This window comes from Mesoplodon bidens, assembly GCF_964165515.1.
Source record: "Mesoplodon bidens genome assembly, chromosome: 5".
NCBI classification, from domain to species: Eukaryota; Metazoa; Chordata; class Mammalia; order Artiodactyla; family Ziphiidae; genus Mesoplodon; species Mesoplodon bidens.
This window is the reverse complement of record NC_138161.1, coordinates 58792321-58809213: the sequence shown is the minus strand read 5'-3', so window position 1 is coordinate 58809213 and position 16893 is coordinate 58792321. Positions and strand designations below refer to the sequence as shown.

Genomic DNA, 16893 nt, shown 5'->3' with positions numbered 1-16893 from the left:
TGTTTTCTTTTGTTTTACTTCTGTTTCTGAAAGCAATCCCTTCCTAGAGTCTGACCTAGAGATTCTGTAACTATAAGAGGACATATGTATCTGTCAATCTCTTGACATCAAGTACAGCATTTTAAAAGACTTGCCTTCATATTCCTTTCAGTCAAGTCTTTAAAAGATTTGTATTACATATTTCAGTATGCGAATAAGCCATACTTGCTTTTTGTCTTTTCTGTTTTAAGGTTATGTTTACACTCACAATATGGCAAAACCTCTTCAGAATTCAATAGTTGGTTTTATATTATGAAATACCATGTAGGCAAGTAATACGCCAAACCCAGTGATAGACAGTTGTTTGCTTTGTTTGCTGGTTGTTTATTTCTTCTTCAGTTTGAATGTTTATTGTTATTTAACCTTGTACATGTCCAGAGGTACAAGATAATGATCCTTGGTTTCCAGGAAAGAAGAAGGGGTTTAGAGGAAAACACTGCTTAGTACAAAATGGCTTGCTATATTAATTCATAAACTGCCATGAGGTTAGATGAGATTTGAAACCTTTTGAAGCCCATTTCTATTAAAACTTAAAATGGGGCTTCCCTGGTGGCGCAGTGGTTGAGAATCTGCCTGCTAATGCAGGGGACACGGGTTCGAGCCCTGGTCTGGGAAGATCCCACGTGCCGCAGAGCAGCTGGCCCTGTGAGCCACAACTACTGAGCCTGCACGTCTGGAGCCTGTGCTCCGCAACAAGAGAGGCCGCGACCGTGAGAGGCCCATGCACCACGATGAAGAGTGGCCCCCGCTTGCCACAACTAGAGAAAGCCCTTGGACAGAAATGAAGACCCAACACAGCCAAAAATAAAAATAAATAAATTAAAAGAAGGCTCAACATTTAAAGAAAACAAAAAACAAAAAAAATCCCAAAACTGAAAATGCTTTTTCACTAACGTTAAAAATTACTCCTTTATGTTATCACTAGAAATTCAATGAAGTCAGAAGACAGCTCCAATCAACTCAGAAGACAGTTCTGAGTTGGATGGAGGCAACAGAGACGTGTTCTATAAGAGCTAATTCTGGTTGGCTCCTTATGACATTAGGAAGCAAAACCCAATCCCTTAACCTGGACTCTTGCCATCTTCCCAGTGACCATCCCTCTCACTGCCGAAGAAGGAAAGGCAGGGAAATGCTAGAGGCCCCATGTGGATTAATTTGGGGAAAATATTGAAATATTTTCCAAACAATTTAATTATTTAACATTGACTACTATGTGTTAAATAAAAAAGACAGGTGAGCAGTTGTGGTGTAAGTGGAGAATAAAGGATAAAATGGTAATGACAACAACAAAAAAGAAATATTGATTTGGTCATTGCTTCCTCCTTCAAGGAATTAAAAAATACAAGTAAAAGTATTGATTTATTTCAAGATTAATTTTGATCACTGGACCCTTCTTTTGATCCCGGCCTACTTCTTGGACTGGACTGTGTGAGCCTTAGTTTTAGAGTTGCTCTTTATGCATTTTTACATTTCATACTCTTAATAACCATGTGAACTGGAAAATATTACTTCTGTTTTTTTAAATATAAGAAAACAGTATTAGAGAAGTGAAATAACTTGCCCTGGATAACAGAGCTAGTAGGTGGCAGAGATAAGAATTGAACCCAAGCCTGTCTGACACCAAAGATTATATTCAATCCACTCTGGTAGCCTTAAAGTGTAATTAGGCTTTATGGTTTATCACAGGCTATTGAATATAGTTCATTGTGCTATATAGTAGGACCTTGTTGTCTATCCATTATACCCAATAGTTTGCATCTGCTAGTCCCAAACTCCCAATCCACCCCTCCCCCAGTCCCTCTCCCCACTGGCACCCACAAGTCTATTCTCTATGCCTGTGAGTCTGTTTCTGTTTTGTAGATAAGTTTATTTGCATTCAATATCCTGTGATACACCATAATGGAAAAAGAATACGAAAAAGAATGTATATTTATGTATAACTGAATCACTTTGCTGTATAGTAGAAATTAACACAACATTGTAAAACAACTATACTTCAATAAAATAAAAATTTTTTTTAATTAAAAAAAAGTATAGTTAGCCTTGTTAATAGCATGGAAGGAAATGTTAGAGAGCCCAAGGCAGTTTAATTGGGGGGAAATCTTTGAGAACCAAGGTTTAGCCGTGGAAGAGCTTAGTCATGGTCCCTAACACACAACCACTCAAAACAGAAGGCCTTTATATCCTCTGCTTTTCTCCTCTCTCCTCTCTCCCATCATCACCTCTTAGTTTCCTGTCATGAGACTACCCAGTCTTTGGGCCGTGACCAGGTGCCTTTTTCTTTAGGGAGCCTTCTTCTGCTCTTTCTAAAACCCTTCCCTTGTTAATCACTTTCTTCTTTGTACTTTAGAAAATATCCTTACCCCACTCCCAAATGTTTATGGAGTTATCAATACTTATTGAGAACCATGTGTTATCACTGTTCTAGGCAATGGAGAGACATCAGTAGACCAATCAGACCAAAAAATCCTGCCCTCATGGGATTTACTTTCTTGTGGGGAAAAGCCAGACGAGTAAATTATACAAGATGTTAAAAGACACTAAGGAGAAAAATAAAACAGGGAAAGAGGACAGGAAGTGAGATAGAGGGTGTTACAGTTTAAAATGAGTTGGTCATGGAAAGCCCCACATTGAGAAGGTGACATTTGAACAAAGACTGGGAGAAAATGAGGTGTGAGCCATGTGGATTTTGGGGGGAAGAATTTCCAGGAAGAGGGAATGAGTGAAAAGGCCCTGAAGTGGGAGCACCCAGGTCATGTTGGAGGAACAGCGAAGAGGCCGATTTGGGTGGAGCCCAGTGAGCGAGGGGGAGAGTAGAGTAGTGGGAATATAATAAATTGGATGTAACATGTGACCTTTCAGGCCAACTTTATAGATATCTGCTTTTTCTCACTGCCCACTTTCCTCCTCCACTCATAAGACCACGATCATGGGGGGTTTCATTTACATCTGAATCCATCTCAAGTAGAAGTAGACACATAAGTCTAGTATTTTTTTGTTTTTATTAAAACACACACACACACACACACACACCAAACAATTTATAAAGACAGACTGGTTAATTTCTCAACCATTTTATTTCCTACCTTGGGTTCCTACCATGTTCCCAAAGGGATTTAACGGAACTAATAATAAAACATAACATTTTGACACTATGAACCAGGTACTATACTACCTGGTATTTTACATGCCGAGTGTCCTCTGTTGCTTTTAATAACCCATTAAGGAAGGCAGTACCCATGCTAACACTCTTCCTTTTCTTCCTTCTCTTGTCTTTCCCCATTTTCTTCAAGCATCCTCACCTTGGCCATGTTTGTAGAACTGTTTATTACTTGTCAATCCATCACACCATTGCCAAGAACTACAGCTTTCTGTGGACCATCTCAGTGGGTAAACCATCACCTCATCATGTTTGCTTCATTTTCAATGAATTTATTTTATTTTACTTACAAACTTTTTAAATAAAATTGTATATGTGTACACATGATGATTTGATATACATATACATAGTGAAGTGATTACTATACTCAGCCCGTTAACATGTTGTCTCTTTTCACAGGGTTATTTTTGTGTGTGTGTGTGATGAAAGCATGTGAAATCTACTCTTAGCAAATTCCCAGTATTCAATACAGTATTACTAACTATAGTCATCATGCTCTACATTTGATCTCTAGACTTACTAATCCTACTTAACTCCAACTTTGTACACTTTGTACACTGGGGTAGTTACACTTTGTACACTTTGTACACTGGGGTAGTGTACACTTTGTACACTGGGGTAGTTACCCCAGCCCTGGTAACTACCGTTCTACTCTGCTTCCATGTATTTGACTCTTTTTAGATTTCACGTATAAGTGAGATCATGTAGTTCTTTTCCTGTGTCTGCCTTATTTCACTTAGCATAATATCCGCCACGTTCATCCATGCTGTTGTATATCATAGGATCTCCTTTTTTAAGGTCAAATAACATATATATATATATATATATATATATATATATATATGTATATATATACATACATACACATATATATATACACACACATACATAAATATATATATTTTTTATCAATGGGGACTTAGGCTATTTCCACATCTTGGCTACTGTGAATAGTGCAGTGAATATGGGAGCACAGATATCTCTTAGAGGTGGCTTTCATTTCCTTTCTGTATATACCAAAAAGACAGGTTGCTGGATCAAATCATAGTTCTACATTTAAATTTTTGAGGAACTTTGAAAACCATTTTCCATGTTTTTCATACTGTTTTCTATTAAAGGCTACATCAATTTACACTCCCATCAACAGTGTACAAGGGTTCTCTTTTCACCATATCCTTGCCAACACTTATCTTTAATTTTTTGGATGGCAGCCATTCTAACAGGTGTGAGGTGATATTTCATTGTGGTTTTGATTTGCATTTCCCCTATGATTAGTGATGTTGAGCACCTTTACATATACCTTTTGGCCATTTGTATGTCTTCTTTGGAAAAATGTCTGTTCAGGTCTTTTGTCCATTTTTTAGCAGGTGGTTTCTTGTTTTGCTATTGAATTGAATAAATCCCTTATATATTTTGGATATTAACCCCTTATCAGATATATGATTTGCAAATATTTTCTCCCAATCCATAGATTGTTTTGTTGATTGTTTCCTTTGCTGTGCAGAAATTTTTTTTAGTTTGATGTAGTACACTTGTTTATTTTTGCTTTTGTTGCCTGAACTTCTAGTGCCATATCAAAAAAGTCATTGCTGAGGCCAAGTGATGTCAAGGAGCTTTCTCCCTATGTTTTCTTCTAGGAGTTTTACAGTTTCAGGTCTTATATTTAAAATTTTAATCTATTTTGAGGTGATTTTTGTGTATGGTATAAGAAAAGGGTTCAATTTCATTCTTTTGCATGTGGATATCGAGTTTCCTAAGCACCATTTATTGAAGAGACTACCCTTTCTCAGTGTGTATTCTTGGTGCCTTTGTTGAAAATTAGTTGACCATATTTGCTTGGGTTTATTTCTGGGTTCTCTATTCTGTTCCGTTGGCCTACATGTCTGTTTATGCATGTACCATACTATTTTGATTACTACATCTTTGTAGTATAGTGAGAAATCAGGAAGTGTGATACCTCCAACTCTGTTCTTCTTTCTCAACATTGCTTTGGCTATCTGGTGTCTTTTGTGAATATGAATTTTAGGGTTGTTTTTTTCTATTTCTGTGAAAAATGCCATTGGAATTTTGATAGGGACTGACTGAATTGAATCTGTATATTGCTTTGAGTAGTGTAGACAATTTAACAATATTAATTATTCCAATCCATGAACATCAGATGTCTTTTCACATGTTTGCATGTCTTATAATTTCTTTCATCAATGTTTTATATTTTTCAGTGTACAGATATTTCACTTTCTTGCTCAGATTTATCCCTCAGTATTTTACTCTTTTTTGATGCTATTGTGAATGAGGTTGTTTTCTTAATTTCTTTTTTGTTGTTGCTGGTGTCACTGAATTTCTTTTAATTTTAACGGATAATGCAGAGCAGAATTTTCAAATGGGACTCTTTGTACCTCCATTTTAGGTGAGGTCCCAAAGGCTAAGAGTGCTATTACAGGGCAAGTCATCCTCACTTCTAAAGTAGAGTTTTAGACCACCTAAACTCTTAGGTACACCGAAACATGTACCTTGGCCTCCTGTCTTTTCCTAGGACATGGAAGGACATGTGAAGATAGAGTAGAATGGGTTCATCAGTTCTGGTCCATCATCCACCTCAAGGCTATGTAAGGGGATGAAAGCAGCCCTGGTGAGGATTTCTTTGGAGAGAGTTGGGGTGCTATGAGTCAAGTCCCTTTTCATGGATGAGGAAAAGAAGAATATGCTCCCTTAGCTTAGTCCAAGTGAAGTGTGGGTTCAAGAGATCACTCAGAGCTCTTGACCTGTGTGTACTGGAGTTTGGGACAAAGGGGACTAGTGCCCTACTCAGGCTAAAGAGGCTACATTGGGAGCCTATGCTTAAGTCGCAGTGCTAAATGGGCATAGATAAGAGAGATATGGCCATACTGGGGAAAAAGAGTACTTCCCTAAACAGGAGGCCAAGGTACATGTTTTCCCAGACAAAATAGAATGACACAAAAAGAAATCTCCCCCAGGAAAAAATACTAAGAGGAACAAAAAAGCTCCCAAGCTGACAAACCCCCAGAAGCTAACAGGCAGGGAGGGGAGGAACGCAGGAGACAGAAAGAGAAGCATGGCCCATCAAGGGGACAGGTCAGTCACAGATTTCTGAAATCTGCTGAAGTGCCCCATGAGGTCAAGATGGTAATTTTTATTTTCCCCAGCCTTAGGGCACCTAAGTCAGATTACAGTCAGCCTGACAAGGAAGGTCTTTCCTTACCTACCCCTCCTCTTTTTTCCCCATTTCATGATCTCCAAAGAGAGTCAAGCCAACAAATAGGAGTGGAGAACAGGATGGAGCCAGGAAATCTCAAAGACATCTCCCATGTCTGTCTCTTACCACCCCACCCCGCCCCCGCAACCAAGACATAAAAGACACAACCTCACATCCCAGGCTTCCACAGCTGAGGTAGACCCACACTTGGTGGGAAGGAGGGAGAGAAGTTCTGAACTGAATTAACTTTTGCAAATTTTGACATTACATTGACAAGCTTTTTAAATTATTGACACAAATCTGTTCTTGTGGCTGAAAGGGACCAGATAATATTTATTATATAAAAATCACCAAAAAAGCCAAGGAAAAAATTACCTAAAATTTCTTTCAGAGGCTAGGCAGAAATTCAACAGAGCTCATTTGGACAGAGAATGATGGGGCAAAAGAAAATTATTTTTTTCTAATCTACCCAGTTCAGTTTATTTATTCAACTAAAAACAGAGGTAAAATTTATTTTAAGTTCAGGCTGCTGCTGTCATAATGATCAAGTTCATCAAGCTCAATTGTCTAAGACTTTGCCTATTCTTATGTAAGATTAAACTTGAAAATTTAACTTATTTTCTCAAATAGTAATATTTTCACTGGGCCCTCCATTCTACTGACATAGCATTTATCGATATAACTACCCAGTCTCCTTGACAAATGTGTAATTGTACTCCAGTAATTCACCTGCAGCACAAAGAGGCTTTAAACCCACAATGGCATAGACTGGAAAACTGCACTTAAAAGAATATAGGTCAGCAAATACATCTAAACACATCCAAGTCAGCCTCATCAACCCCCAATGTCAGGATAAGGTGGATATTGATCCTCAGGTCAACATAAAGGAGATGTGTGGCGTGAAATCTTAATTTCTACATACAACTGTTTTCCCATGGGAGGCAGATAGTTTGGGGAACGTGTGCTCACTGAAGGACTAAAGGCAATGTGTATTGCCGGATTACTGGTCCAGAAAGGATTTGCAAGACTCCTTTGGGGGAAGATGACAGTAGGCAGGACAGAGCTCATCACACATCATGTGGTGTGTTCACAGACACTCAATAATTAGGAAATGAACTGAATAGGACGTCTGATAGCTTTTCCCCAAACATACCTCACCCAAAAGGGGGAAAACTGAATAAACACATACCCAAGGTAAATCAGTCATCAAGGAGGCTACCCTTGACTTATGGGTGACAGGAGTGGAAAAAATTGAGAAATTCTTTAACAACCTGTAAAGTGTGTCCCAGGTGAATGGTGGTGAGAAAGATGTAATGTCCAGAATTCCCTAGGATTCCAGGGAGAGCACTGGAGTTTTGTATGGATTCTGTACATATCTCTGAGCAATAAGAATTATAGTATAATGATGCTGAGAGGAAAAGGGGTAACGAATGGAGGAGGGTCTTCTTCTCCAATTAATTTCCAACTAAGGAAATGTCAGCCCCACTTCTGGAGGCAGCATTTCTCAGAAAGCACTGGTCCAGAGAAGGAAAGATTAATATAGACATAGCTGTCATACTGACCTTTGCATAGCAGCAATACCAGCTTCACACTAGAAGGGATTTATTCAATGTCTAATGACATTTATTGAGCACCCATCATGTACTCTCAGAGGCAGTAAGACTTGGGCTTTGCAGCCGACTGTTTAGGTTGTTTCACTTTCTGCACGACTTTGGGCAAGTTAATTAACCTCTTTGTGCTTCAGTATCTTCATCTGTAAAATGGGGATAATGACAGTACTTATACCATTGTGTCTTGGGGAGGGTTAAATGAGATAATACATTTACTAATTTAGAATAGTGCCAGGCACATCAGAGGCACTCAAATATTAACAAACATTGTTAACATTATTGCTTAGTACTATAATACAATCATGGCAGTTGGGAAAAATTTTTAGGTAATAACTAGAAAAAAAACCTGGAAAGCCCTTGTGTGATAGTTTTATAAAAATATTTTATTTATTCCCCCACATTTAGGCAGACAACCCTGCTGAGGCTTCTGTCACACACAGAACTCTCAATTTCTACATATGCCCATTCTAGTTCAGACCATTATCACTTTAAATCTATATCATCTGGTCATCATCATTTGGTTTTCTGTTTTACTTACATTTTTTATATACTCAAAAAGCCATAGTGGGTGTTTGTTGATGTTCAGATCGCAGATTGAATCCATAGCCTATTAACGTAAGCTCACCTCCACCTGGTTCCACCTCACCTAAGCAACTTGCAGCCACCTTCCCAACAGGCACTGTCAGCACTCATCCTGCTTGTCTTCCTAGGTCCTGCATGCATGTTATTTTATGTCTTTGCTCAAGACCATTATGTGAAGATCTGTCTCTCATCTTTCTTCTATTTGAGTCTATATTTCTTTCCAGACTCCCTGCACAACTTTCCTGATTCTACTCTCCATGTCCCCAGAACTCATTTACTTTTCTTAATTTTTGGTGCTTGGATACATATGATAAAGACAGAAATGATCAGACAGCAACAGAGGTGTCCTGACCCTTGAAGACAGGTATGGCATGACCAGAGAAGGTGTCAGAAGTTGCTAACACAAACAAATCACATAGGCTTCTCATTGCCTTGCAGAGTCTCTCTGGGACCCCCCCTCTTCACTTTAGAATATCCAGATCTACAACTGATCTAATCTGCTTCCCCTGTATTTGTGCTGGACTAATCTCATCTAATTCCAGGTTGATCTCCCACCCATTTCTGACAGGCTTTCTCATAAATTAGTAGTCCCATTGCATCCCCTGTGGAACTACTTCCCTCAGTCTGTACCCTTCCTCTCTGATTCCCCCCACTCACCAAGGATCAGGTGTGCTCACCTGGAGAGCTGGCCAATGGTTAGAATCAGACTGGATATGGTATTTCACTCAAAGCTTCCAGGAGTAGAAAGATCCAGACTGTAAGGATTATCTACGTTTTTAGAGAGGGCTTAATAGCAAAAGTAAATGCCATCAGGTCCAAGAGTTGTACACAAAAATAGGAGGCAAAGCTAAAAGGTCTGTGGCATGGTAGCCAGTGAAATGGGAGGCTAGGCAAGCGGGTCTGGCTAGATTGTAAACTCTGTGCAGCAGGGGGCCCGCCAGTCTCATTCATTACTGTATCCCAGCACCTCAAAAATTCCTGGCTCGTTGTCAGCACTCAGTGTTTGTTGAATGAAAGGTCTTGGATGACTGCTACAGTCGGGGCTGGCGTTTCTGAGGCTATGCTCTCTGAGGTTTCTGAGGTTCTGCTCTCTGAGGCTACATAGTCTAGAGGCAATTCATGGCCAGTGCGTTAGAAGGCATAGGGCTCTGCTCAGGGCAATGGAAGGTTGGAGTTACGCCAGTACCGTCTCATCCTAGATTTGCCTGGGGTCTCTATGGCTCCATGCAGGCTTGTCTCATCTCACCACTTAGCTTGTCAGCCTCCTGTCTTTTCCTAGGACAGTGCTGCGAATGCAGCTGGCACTCAGAAAACACCAGTTAGTTCAGGTTGAATTCAGCTGGGCTTCCCTGGGTAACTCTTGAAGTTGGCTGTGAGTTATAAGGTTCCATTGTTTCCATTACTTTCTACGTTTGTTTCAAGAATATCCTTTCATTGAGGAAAAAAAAAGAATACAAATTGGATGTTTGCAGCAAGATCTGTAGCTTAATAATTATGACTGAATTATATAGTTCACTACATCTTAGAATTTAGAACAAAACCATAGCCTTTTGAAGTTGGTTTCCATGACATGTTCCACCCCATTTCATTTTTTTTTTTTTTTGTTACGCGGGCCTCTCACTGTTGTGGCCTCTCCCGCCGCAGAGCACAGGCTCCGGACGCACAGGCTCAGCGGCCATGGCCACGGCCCCAGCCTCTGCGCGGCATGTGGGATCCTCCCGGACCAGGGCATGAACCCGTGTCCCCTGAATCAGCAGGCGGACTCTCAACCACTGCACCACCAGGGAAGCCCCCCATTTCCTTTCTTAAAAGAACACAAGGGCGAACCCTACCAGCTTCTGAGGCAGCCAGTCATCATGTGATTTCACAATTACCCTCCAGATTGCCAAGATGAGATTTAGATTTTTCAGTTGTAATTCAGTATTATTCTAAGCAAATAAGTTTCACTTAGATATAAGCAGCCATTGATTTAACATGTTTTTTTGACATATAAAAATCAGACTGAAAATTATTCCAAAAATTATCTTGTTACTATCTTGACAGAGGTCCAGATTTTGTAAAGTGAGAAATAGCTAGTCTTATTATACCTGAGCCTGGAACTAAAACAGGGTTTCTCAACCTCAGCACTATTGACATTTTGGACCTGATAATTCTTCGTCCTGTCTTATATTGTAGCATCCTCAGTCTCCGCGTAACAGATGCTAGGAGCACTATCCCTTCCCCCATTTTGGCAACCAAAAATGTCCCCACACACTGCACATGTCCCTGGGAAGGGGGTGGAGGCAAAATCACCCTCGTGAGAACCATTGATCTAAAACAGTCCTGAGGTCCAGTGTAATGGGGCCTTATTTTTAAGGAGGTCTTTTGATTCTCCAGAAATTTCCAAACTGTATCACCTTAGTATGATAGCAGATCAGGTAGCATTTTTTCTGCTTTTAAACAAATATATTTATTTGACTGTGCTCTTTCAACCTCTCTAATACTAGTGCTATATTAGATTGTAGACTCTTTGAGGATAACAAATGTCCTTTCCTTTTTCTTGAATTTCTTCACAGAAATAAAAATCGTGTTTGAAATGATGGAACAATTTAGTATATGTCAACTAACCCCACAGAAAACTGAGCTAGAAGAAATTCATTTGTGCTTTCAATTAGCAGAAGGGATACGCCATGACAGCATGATTCTTTTTTCTCTTTTGTTCACTGTTGTATTTCTAGCACCTAGAAGAGCACCTGGTACATAGGAAGTGCTCAATAAACATGTGGTGAATGAATTATGTCACTTCCCTCCTAAAAAAATGTTTAATGAGGTTCCTCCCATCTCTTAAGGTATAACATTTAGAATCCTTAGACTGGGTCTGAAGGCTCTCTTTATTCTGCAGTTTCCAATCTTCATCCCTGCTTCTCTGCTACACAATCCCACTTCTCTGACCCAAACTTACTTACTAAAATTTTCTCAAATCCCCATGAATATCTTCACCAATGCATAACTGCTCATTTTGTTCTCTTTGTTTAAAATGTTTTTTCAAGCTCTTAATAGTCAAATAAATACAATACATCCTTCAAGGGTCAGCTTATTTCATCTCTCTTTGTAACACTTCCTGACTCCATGAACTCATAGGCACCTTTCCATACTCAAAGCTTAAGAATTCTTGGTCCGTATCTCTCCCTGAGCATTTTAATTCTATAAAACACTGCACCTTTCACCTTACTATTTGGATTTATTTTCATATGTGCATGTCATCTCTCTCCAAGTATAAGGCAAACTTTTTCAAGGCAGAAACAAATTATCATCTTTTTTTGACACCATGGAGTCTATTAAATGATATCTACATAGTGAAGGAACATTATTCTCATTTATTATTTTTCATTCATTTATTCAACTAATATGTTTGCATGCCTACTCTGTGCTAGGCATGCGTGAGGAAGTGAAATAAATATGGTCCCTGTCCTCATGAAGTGTTTAGACCATTTGGAGAAAACATGGCATCTAATGTATTGAGAACTAGATTTATAGTCAGAAGACTTTGGTGTGAATACTACTTTGCCACTTATTAGTCATGTGGTTATTTAAGTTCTCAGCATCTCAGTGTCCCCATCTGGAAAATGGAAATGGTAATGCTTACTCTGTCTACCTCTCATAATAAAGAATATCAAACCACATTGAATTTTAGGTGCAAACGTCTTCTAAGTGATAGGATGTGGTTGTTTTAATTTGTCCACAAATTCTTTGACACTTTTTCCTTCAAGAAGTGGAGCCCAATTCTCTGCCTCTTGAGTATAAGCTGGACTTAGTGACTTGCTTTTAACAGATAGAATATAGCAAAAGTAATGGTGTGCAATTTTGCAGACTGGGTCATAAAGAGGGAGGGTGGTTTTGTCTTGGTGACTCTATTCCTTGAATTATTTGGTCTGGGGGAAGACAGCTGCCATATTGTGAGCAGCCCTGTAGAGAGGCCCATGTGGTGAGGAGCTGAGACTTCCTGACAATGTGTTCAAGCTTGGAATCAGAGCCCTCAGCTCCAGTCAAGCCTTCAGATGATAGGAGCTCCAACCAACAGCTTGACTACCACCTCATGAAAGAACCTGAGCCAACCACTCAGCTAAGCTGCTCCTGTCTCATGTGAAACCACGTGAGACAATATATGTGTTATAAGTAGTTAACTTTTGTTTGGGTAATTTGTTATACAGCAATGGATAGCTAATACATAGAGTACTAAAGAGACTTAAGGTATTAATGTTGAATATGCTAATATTTGTTGAATGAAGAATATCATAATTTACTATGGTTTATTGCTGAATGATGAGTTAAAAGTGGAAGAAAAAGAAGCATAAAAAAAGAAAATTACAAAGCTTTAAGAACTAGGAAACAATCAGATGGATGTAAAACTTCTATTGGGTGATTTGCAGGCATTTCTCATCCTGCCACATGCTTCATTTTCTGAGAAATATCAACCTGTGACAGTGACTTCAGGCTATATGCTAAAGGTTACAGGCTAAAGGAACTGTTCATTCCTACCGAGTGCTTTGTCTTATTCCATTTTCAGTTCTCACTTTGAGCTAACATTGATAGTTTAATTAAATAAGAAATAAAAAGCATACTTCTACTCTATGTAGAACATCCTTTTCTGTGTTAGAGAAAGTCACCTTGGTTCTTTGTTAAACAAAAAGGCCATAGATATGGAAATTTATGATTTGTTTGCATCAATACCAACTTCTGAAAGTCACTGCTATCCCTTTGCCACAGTAACACTGACCCAGCCTGAACTCCATTATTAATAATGCCACTAGGAGGCTGAATTCAAGTCCACACCAGTCAACTTTGTCAAAATTAATATGAACCAGAACAAATTTAAATTTAAAACTATCTACCCACCTCTAGCCCACAGGATCCCCATTTACAACCAATTTCTTAAACACCCTACTGAGAACATAGATGTGGAGGAGGACTGTCAATTTATTAACTTATTTAGTAATAAATACAGAACTTAAATTTCTCATTGAAGATTTATTGACCCTGATTTTGCCAGGTCTTCAAGTGAAGGACTTTGGAAACTGTGCTAATTCATTTAATCCATGAGAATAGTACTTAACATATTTACCTGAAACGCCATAGGCAAGAACAGGGCATGAATCATACAAATTTTCTGAAAAGTTTTTCTTTATCAACCTACTTAGTTAAAGGATTAATAGCTCATGGGAAGTAAAACAGGATGAAAACATCCTTACCTGTAGGAGATATGCTGTTGGCTGGAGAAGGCTGGGTGCCACGGGTAGATTCTGTAGCATCAAGCAGAGAATTCGTTGGAGGGTTCACTGAGCCTGGAAGGATTAAATAGACATGGGTAATGAACAAAATATTGTGATAGGAAGATAAAGTATTAACTTAGTTCCCCCCAAACCTTTACTTATTCATCTAACAAATTATTATTGATTAAAAACCATGATTATTGCCCTGCTATGGGCAAGGTAGTGGAATTTAATGGTGGATGACAAAGACATGGAGCTTTCTTTAAAGAGCATACAGCCTAGAAAATAGATAGGTAGCCAGGCACTGTGTTTAGTACTGTGACAGCAGAAGTGCAGGGTGCCACGAGAATGCAAAGGAGGGGCACCAACCAGCATTGAGAGGTCAGGGAAAGCTTCCTGGAGAAAGAGACATTTAACCAAAACCTGGTAAAATAATTACTGCAGCTAATGTTTTGAGGTATTTGAAAAGTAACCATACAGTTTACATATCCATAAACCCACAAATTTTTTTTATTACTAACAGTAGAAACAATGATACAGCTCTCCAATGGGACACAACATCAATAAACCTAAGACTGATGGTATTATTGTGCTCTTTCTAAAATTTCCATTTTTTTCATAAAACTTTTATTTGGCTATAGCTTTTCTCTCTGTGTGTGTGTGTGGGGGGGTCTCGGATGAAAGAGAGGCTGGAATACGTTGTTTTACTTATCACATTATACATTCATGTCATTTCCTTAATAAGTCTCCGTTATTGTACTGTAAAATAATCCTATTAGTATTTTAAAACAATTTACAAATGTAAGAAGGACCTATTGACTTTAGGAATATGTGGATTAAATATAATTAAATGATTTCCAGGCTAGGGGATTTTGTGATTTTTCTAGATATCATGGCACTGGGTACAGTATAACACATCTGATGAGCTGTATCTATTATTTGGACATTTAATTAGAAATTATACTATTGTTCCTATTCTTTAATTTACCTTAAGGAATAAGTATATACAATTTAAGTTATGTCACTTGATAGCACATAGCACATTGGAAGGAATTTGTTTTTGTGATCTAAATGCATCTATGTTTTATTCTCATTGGTAGTTTGTTATTGCTGTTGGCTATAGGTAGTACTCACAGCTGGCTGTGGCTTGCTATCATAAATGATCCCTTGCTATTAATCTCTGAGGAGGTTGGGGGGTAGTTATATGGAGAGTATGTGAATAGGTCAGCAGAATGACTATTCTCTTCCCCTTATGCCATCTGGGACAAGTTTGAACTCTTCAGCATGACACACAAATCTGATCACGATTTAATCCCGCATTACACTCCTATCTTCATTTCCTGATGCTGACTATTATCTTTTACATCTCTTTAAAATCACACCCTCAGGACTTCCCTGGTGGCGCAGTGGTTATGAATCCGCCTGCCAATGCAGGGGACGTGGGTTCGAGCCCTGGGCATGGAAGATCCCACGTGTCGTGGAGCAGCTAAGCCCATGCGCCACAACTACTGAGCCTGTGCTCTGGAGCCCACGAGCCACAACTACTGAGCTACTGAGCCACAACTATTCCCGGGATCAGTCATGGTATGAGGGAAATCATAAAACCAGTTGAAAATCTATTTAATCAATAAGACAGGCAGAATATTACCCACCCCAGGAGGTATCTGCACTCAACTCTTTTTTTCTTTTTATAAATTTATTTTATTTTTGGCTGCGTTGGGTCTTTGTTGCTGCGCACAGGCTTTCTCTAGTTGCGGCGAGTGGGGGCTACTCTTCTTTGTGGTGCGCAGGCTTCTCATTGCGGTGGCTTCTCTTGTTGCGGAGCACGGGCTCTAGGTGCGTGGGCTCCAGAGCGCAGGCTCAGTAGTTGTGGCGCATGGGCTTAGTTGCTCCACGGCATGTGGGATCTTCCCGGACCAGGGCTCGAACCCATGTCCCCTGCATTAGCAGGTGGATTCTTAACCACTGCGCTACCAGGAAGCCCCTGCACCCAACTCTTGAACTGAAAAAAAACAAACTATTCCCTCTACCCCCTAAAAAACAAAACAACTCTGTGTATATGCCAAAACATTGACTCCTCCATGCTACAATATAAGACATTCTGACAGACTAGGTCGGCATGATAGAATATTTTTAGAAAGAACTTTTTTTAAAGTTACTATTGAATCATGACAATTCTTCAGGCCCTGGTACTCGAATAGCTGCCTGACGAGCCACCTTCACCTTGACACCTTCCCCTTTCTGAGTTTTCTAGAATAAGAATCACTGAGCACTTGAATGTCCTGAGAGACAGGGGGGTAAGGTAGGGAAAGAAGCACCTCAGAGGGCTGTTACCTTGCAGCCTTCCAACATTGTTACTCTCTTCTGGGAAAAAAAGAGAGCAAAAAGTCCTCCCCTTCTCTCCCTGAATCTCCTTTTTGTTCTGTAATAGTCTTAGAATTTCTCTACTTTAGCACTACGAGACAGATTTTTCTCCTGCATTTTCATGTCAATATCTGTCCCACAAGGCAATGACTCTTACACAAGGCATCAGAACTTTACTCCAGAGTTTATAAAGCATCCAGCAGTACTACTGCAGGCAGAAAGCATGTTTGGAAGTAAATGTTTAAGAACTTACAACAAATAGGAAAATAGGACATGGCAGTGATATCGCTTTGCAGAGCCTCAACTGTATCTTCTAAATCATTCAAAAGATAAATGTCAGAATATGAGCAGAATATAAGCTATAATTTTGGGAAACTGAACTGTTTGAGATTTACTGTCTTTAATATTTGATCGTAAAGGATAAAGACTCATTTGACAATTTAAAATTGCCTAAAATTATACTAGATCAGGGCTGTCCTGTAAAATTGAAATTATGGTGTGCTTTGAGTATCAGAATCAGTGCTCTTCCTTCTTACCTTAAAAAATATTCACTACCGGGCTTCCCTGGTGGTGCAGTGGTTGAGAGTCCGCCTGCCGATGCAGGGGACACGGGTTCGTGCCCCGGTCCAGGAAGATCCCACATGCCGCGGAGCGGCTAGGCCCGTGAGCGATGGC

General features: G+C 39.4%; 1 protein-coding gene across 1 annotated transcript in view; it reads right to left on the bottom strand.

Annotated features, from left to right (window-relative positions):
• CD96 (CD96 molecule) overlaps nt 1-16893 on the bottom strand; it is a gene marked incomplete at both ends in the record, with an annotated part of 88540 nt that overhangs the window by 21999 nt on the left and 49648 nt on the right. The window contains 1 exon segment of the mRNA XM_081235407.1: nt 13834-13926. Coding sequence (XP_081091533.1) covers nt 13834-13926 — 93 coding nt within the window.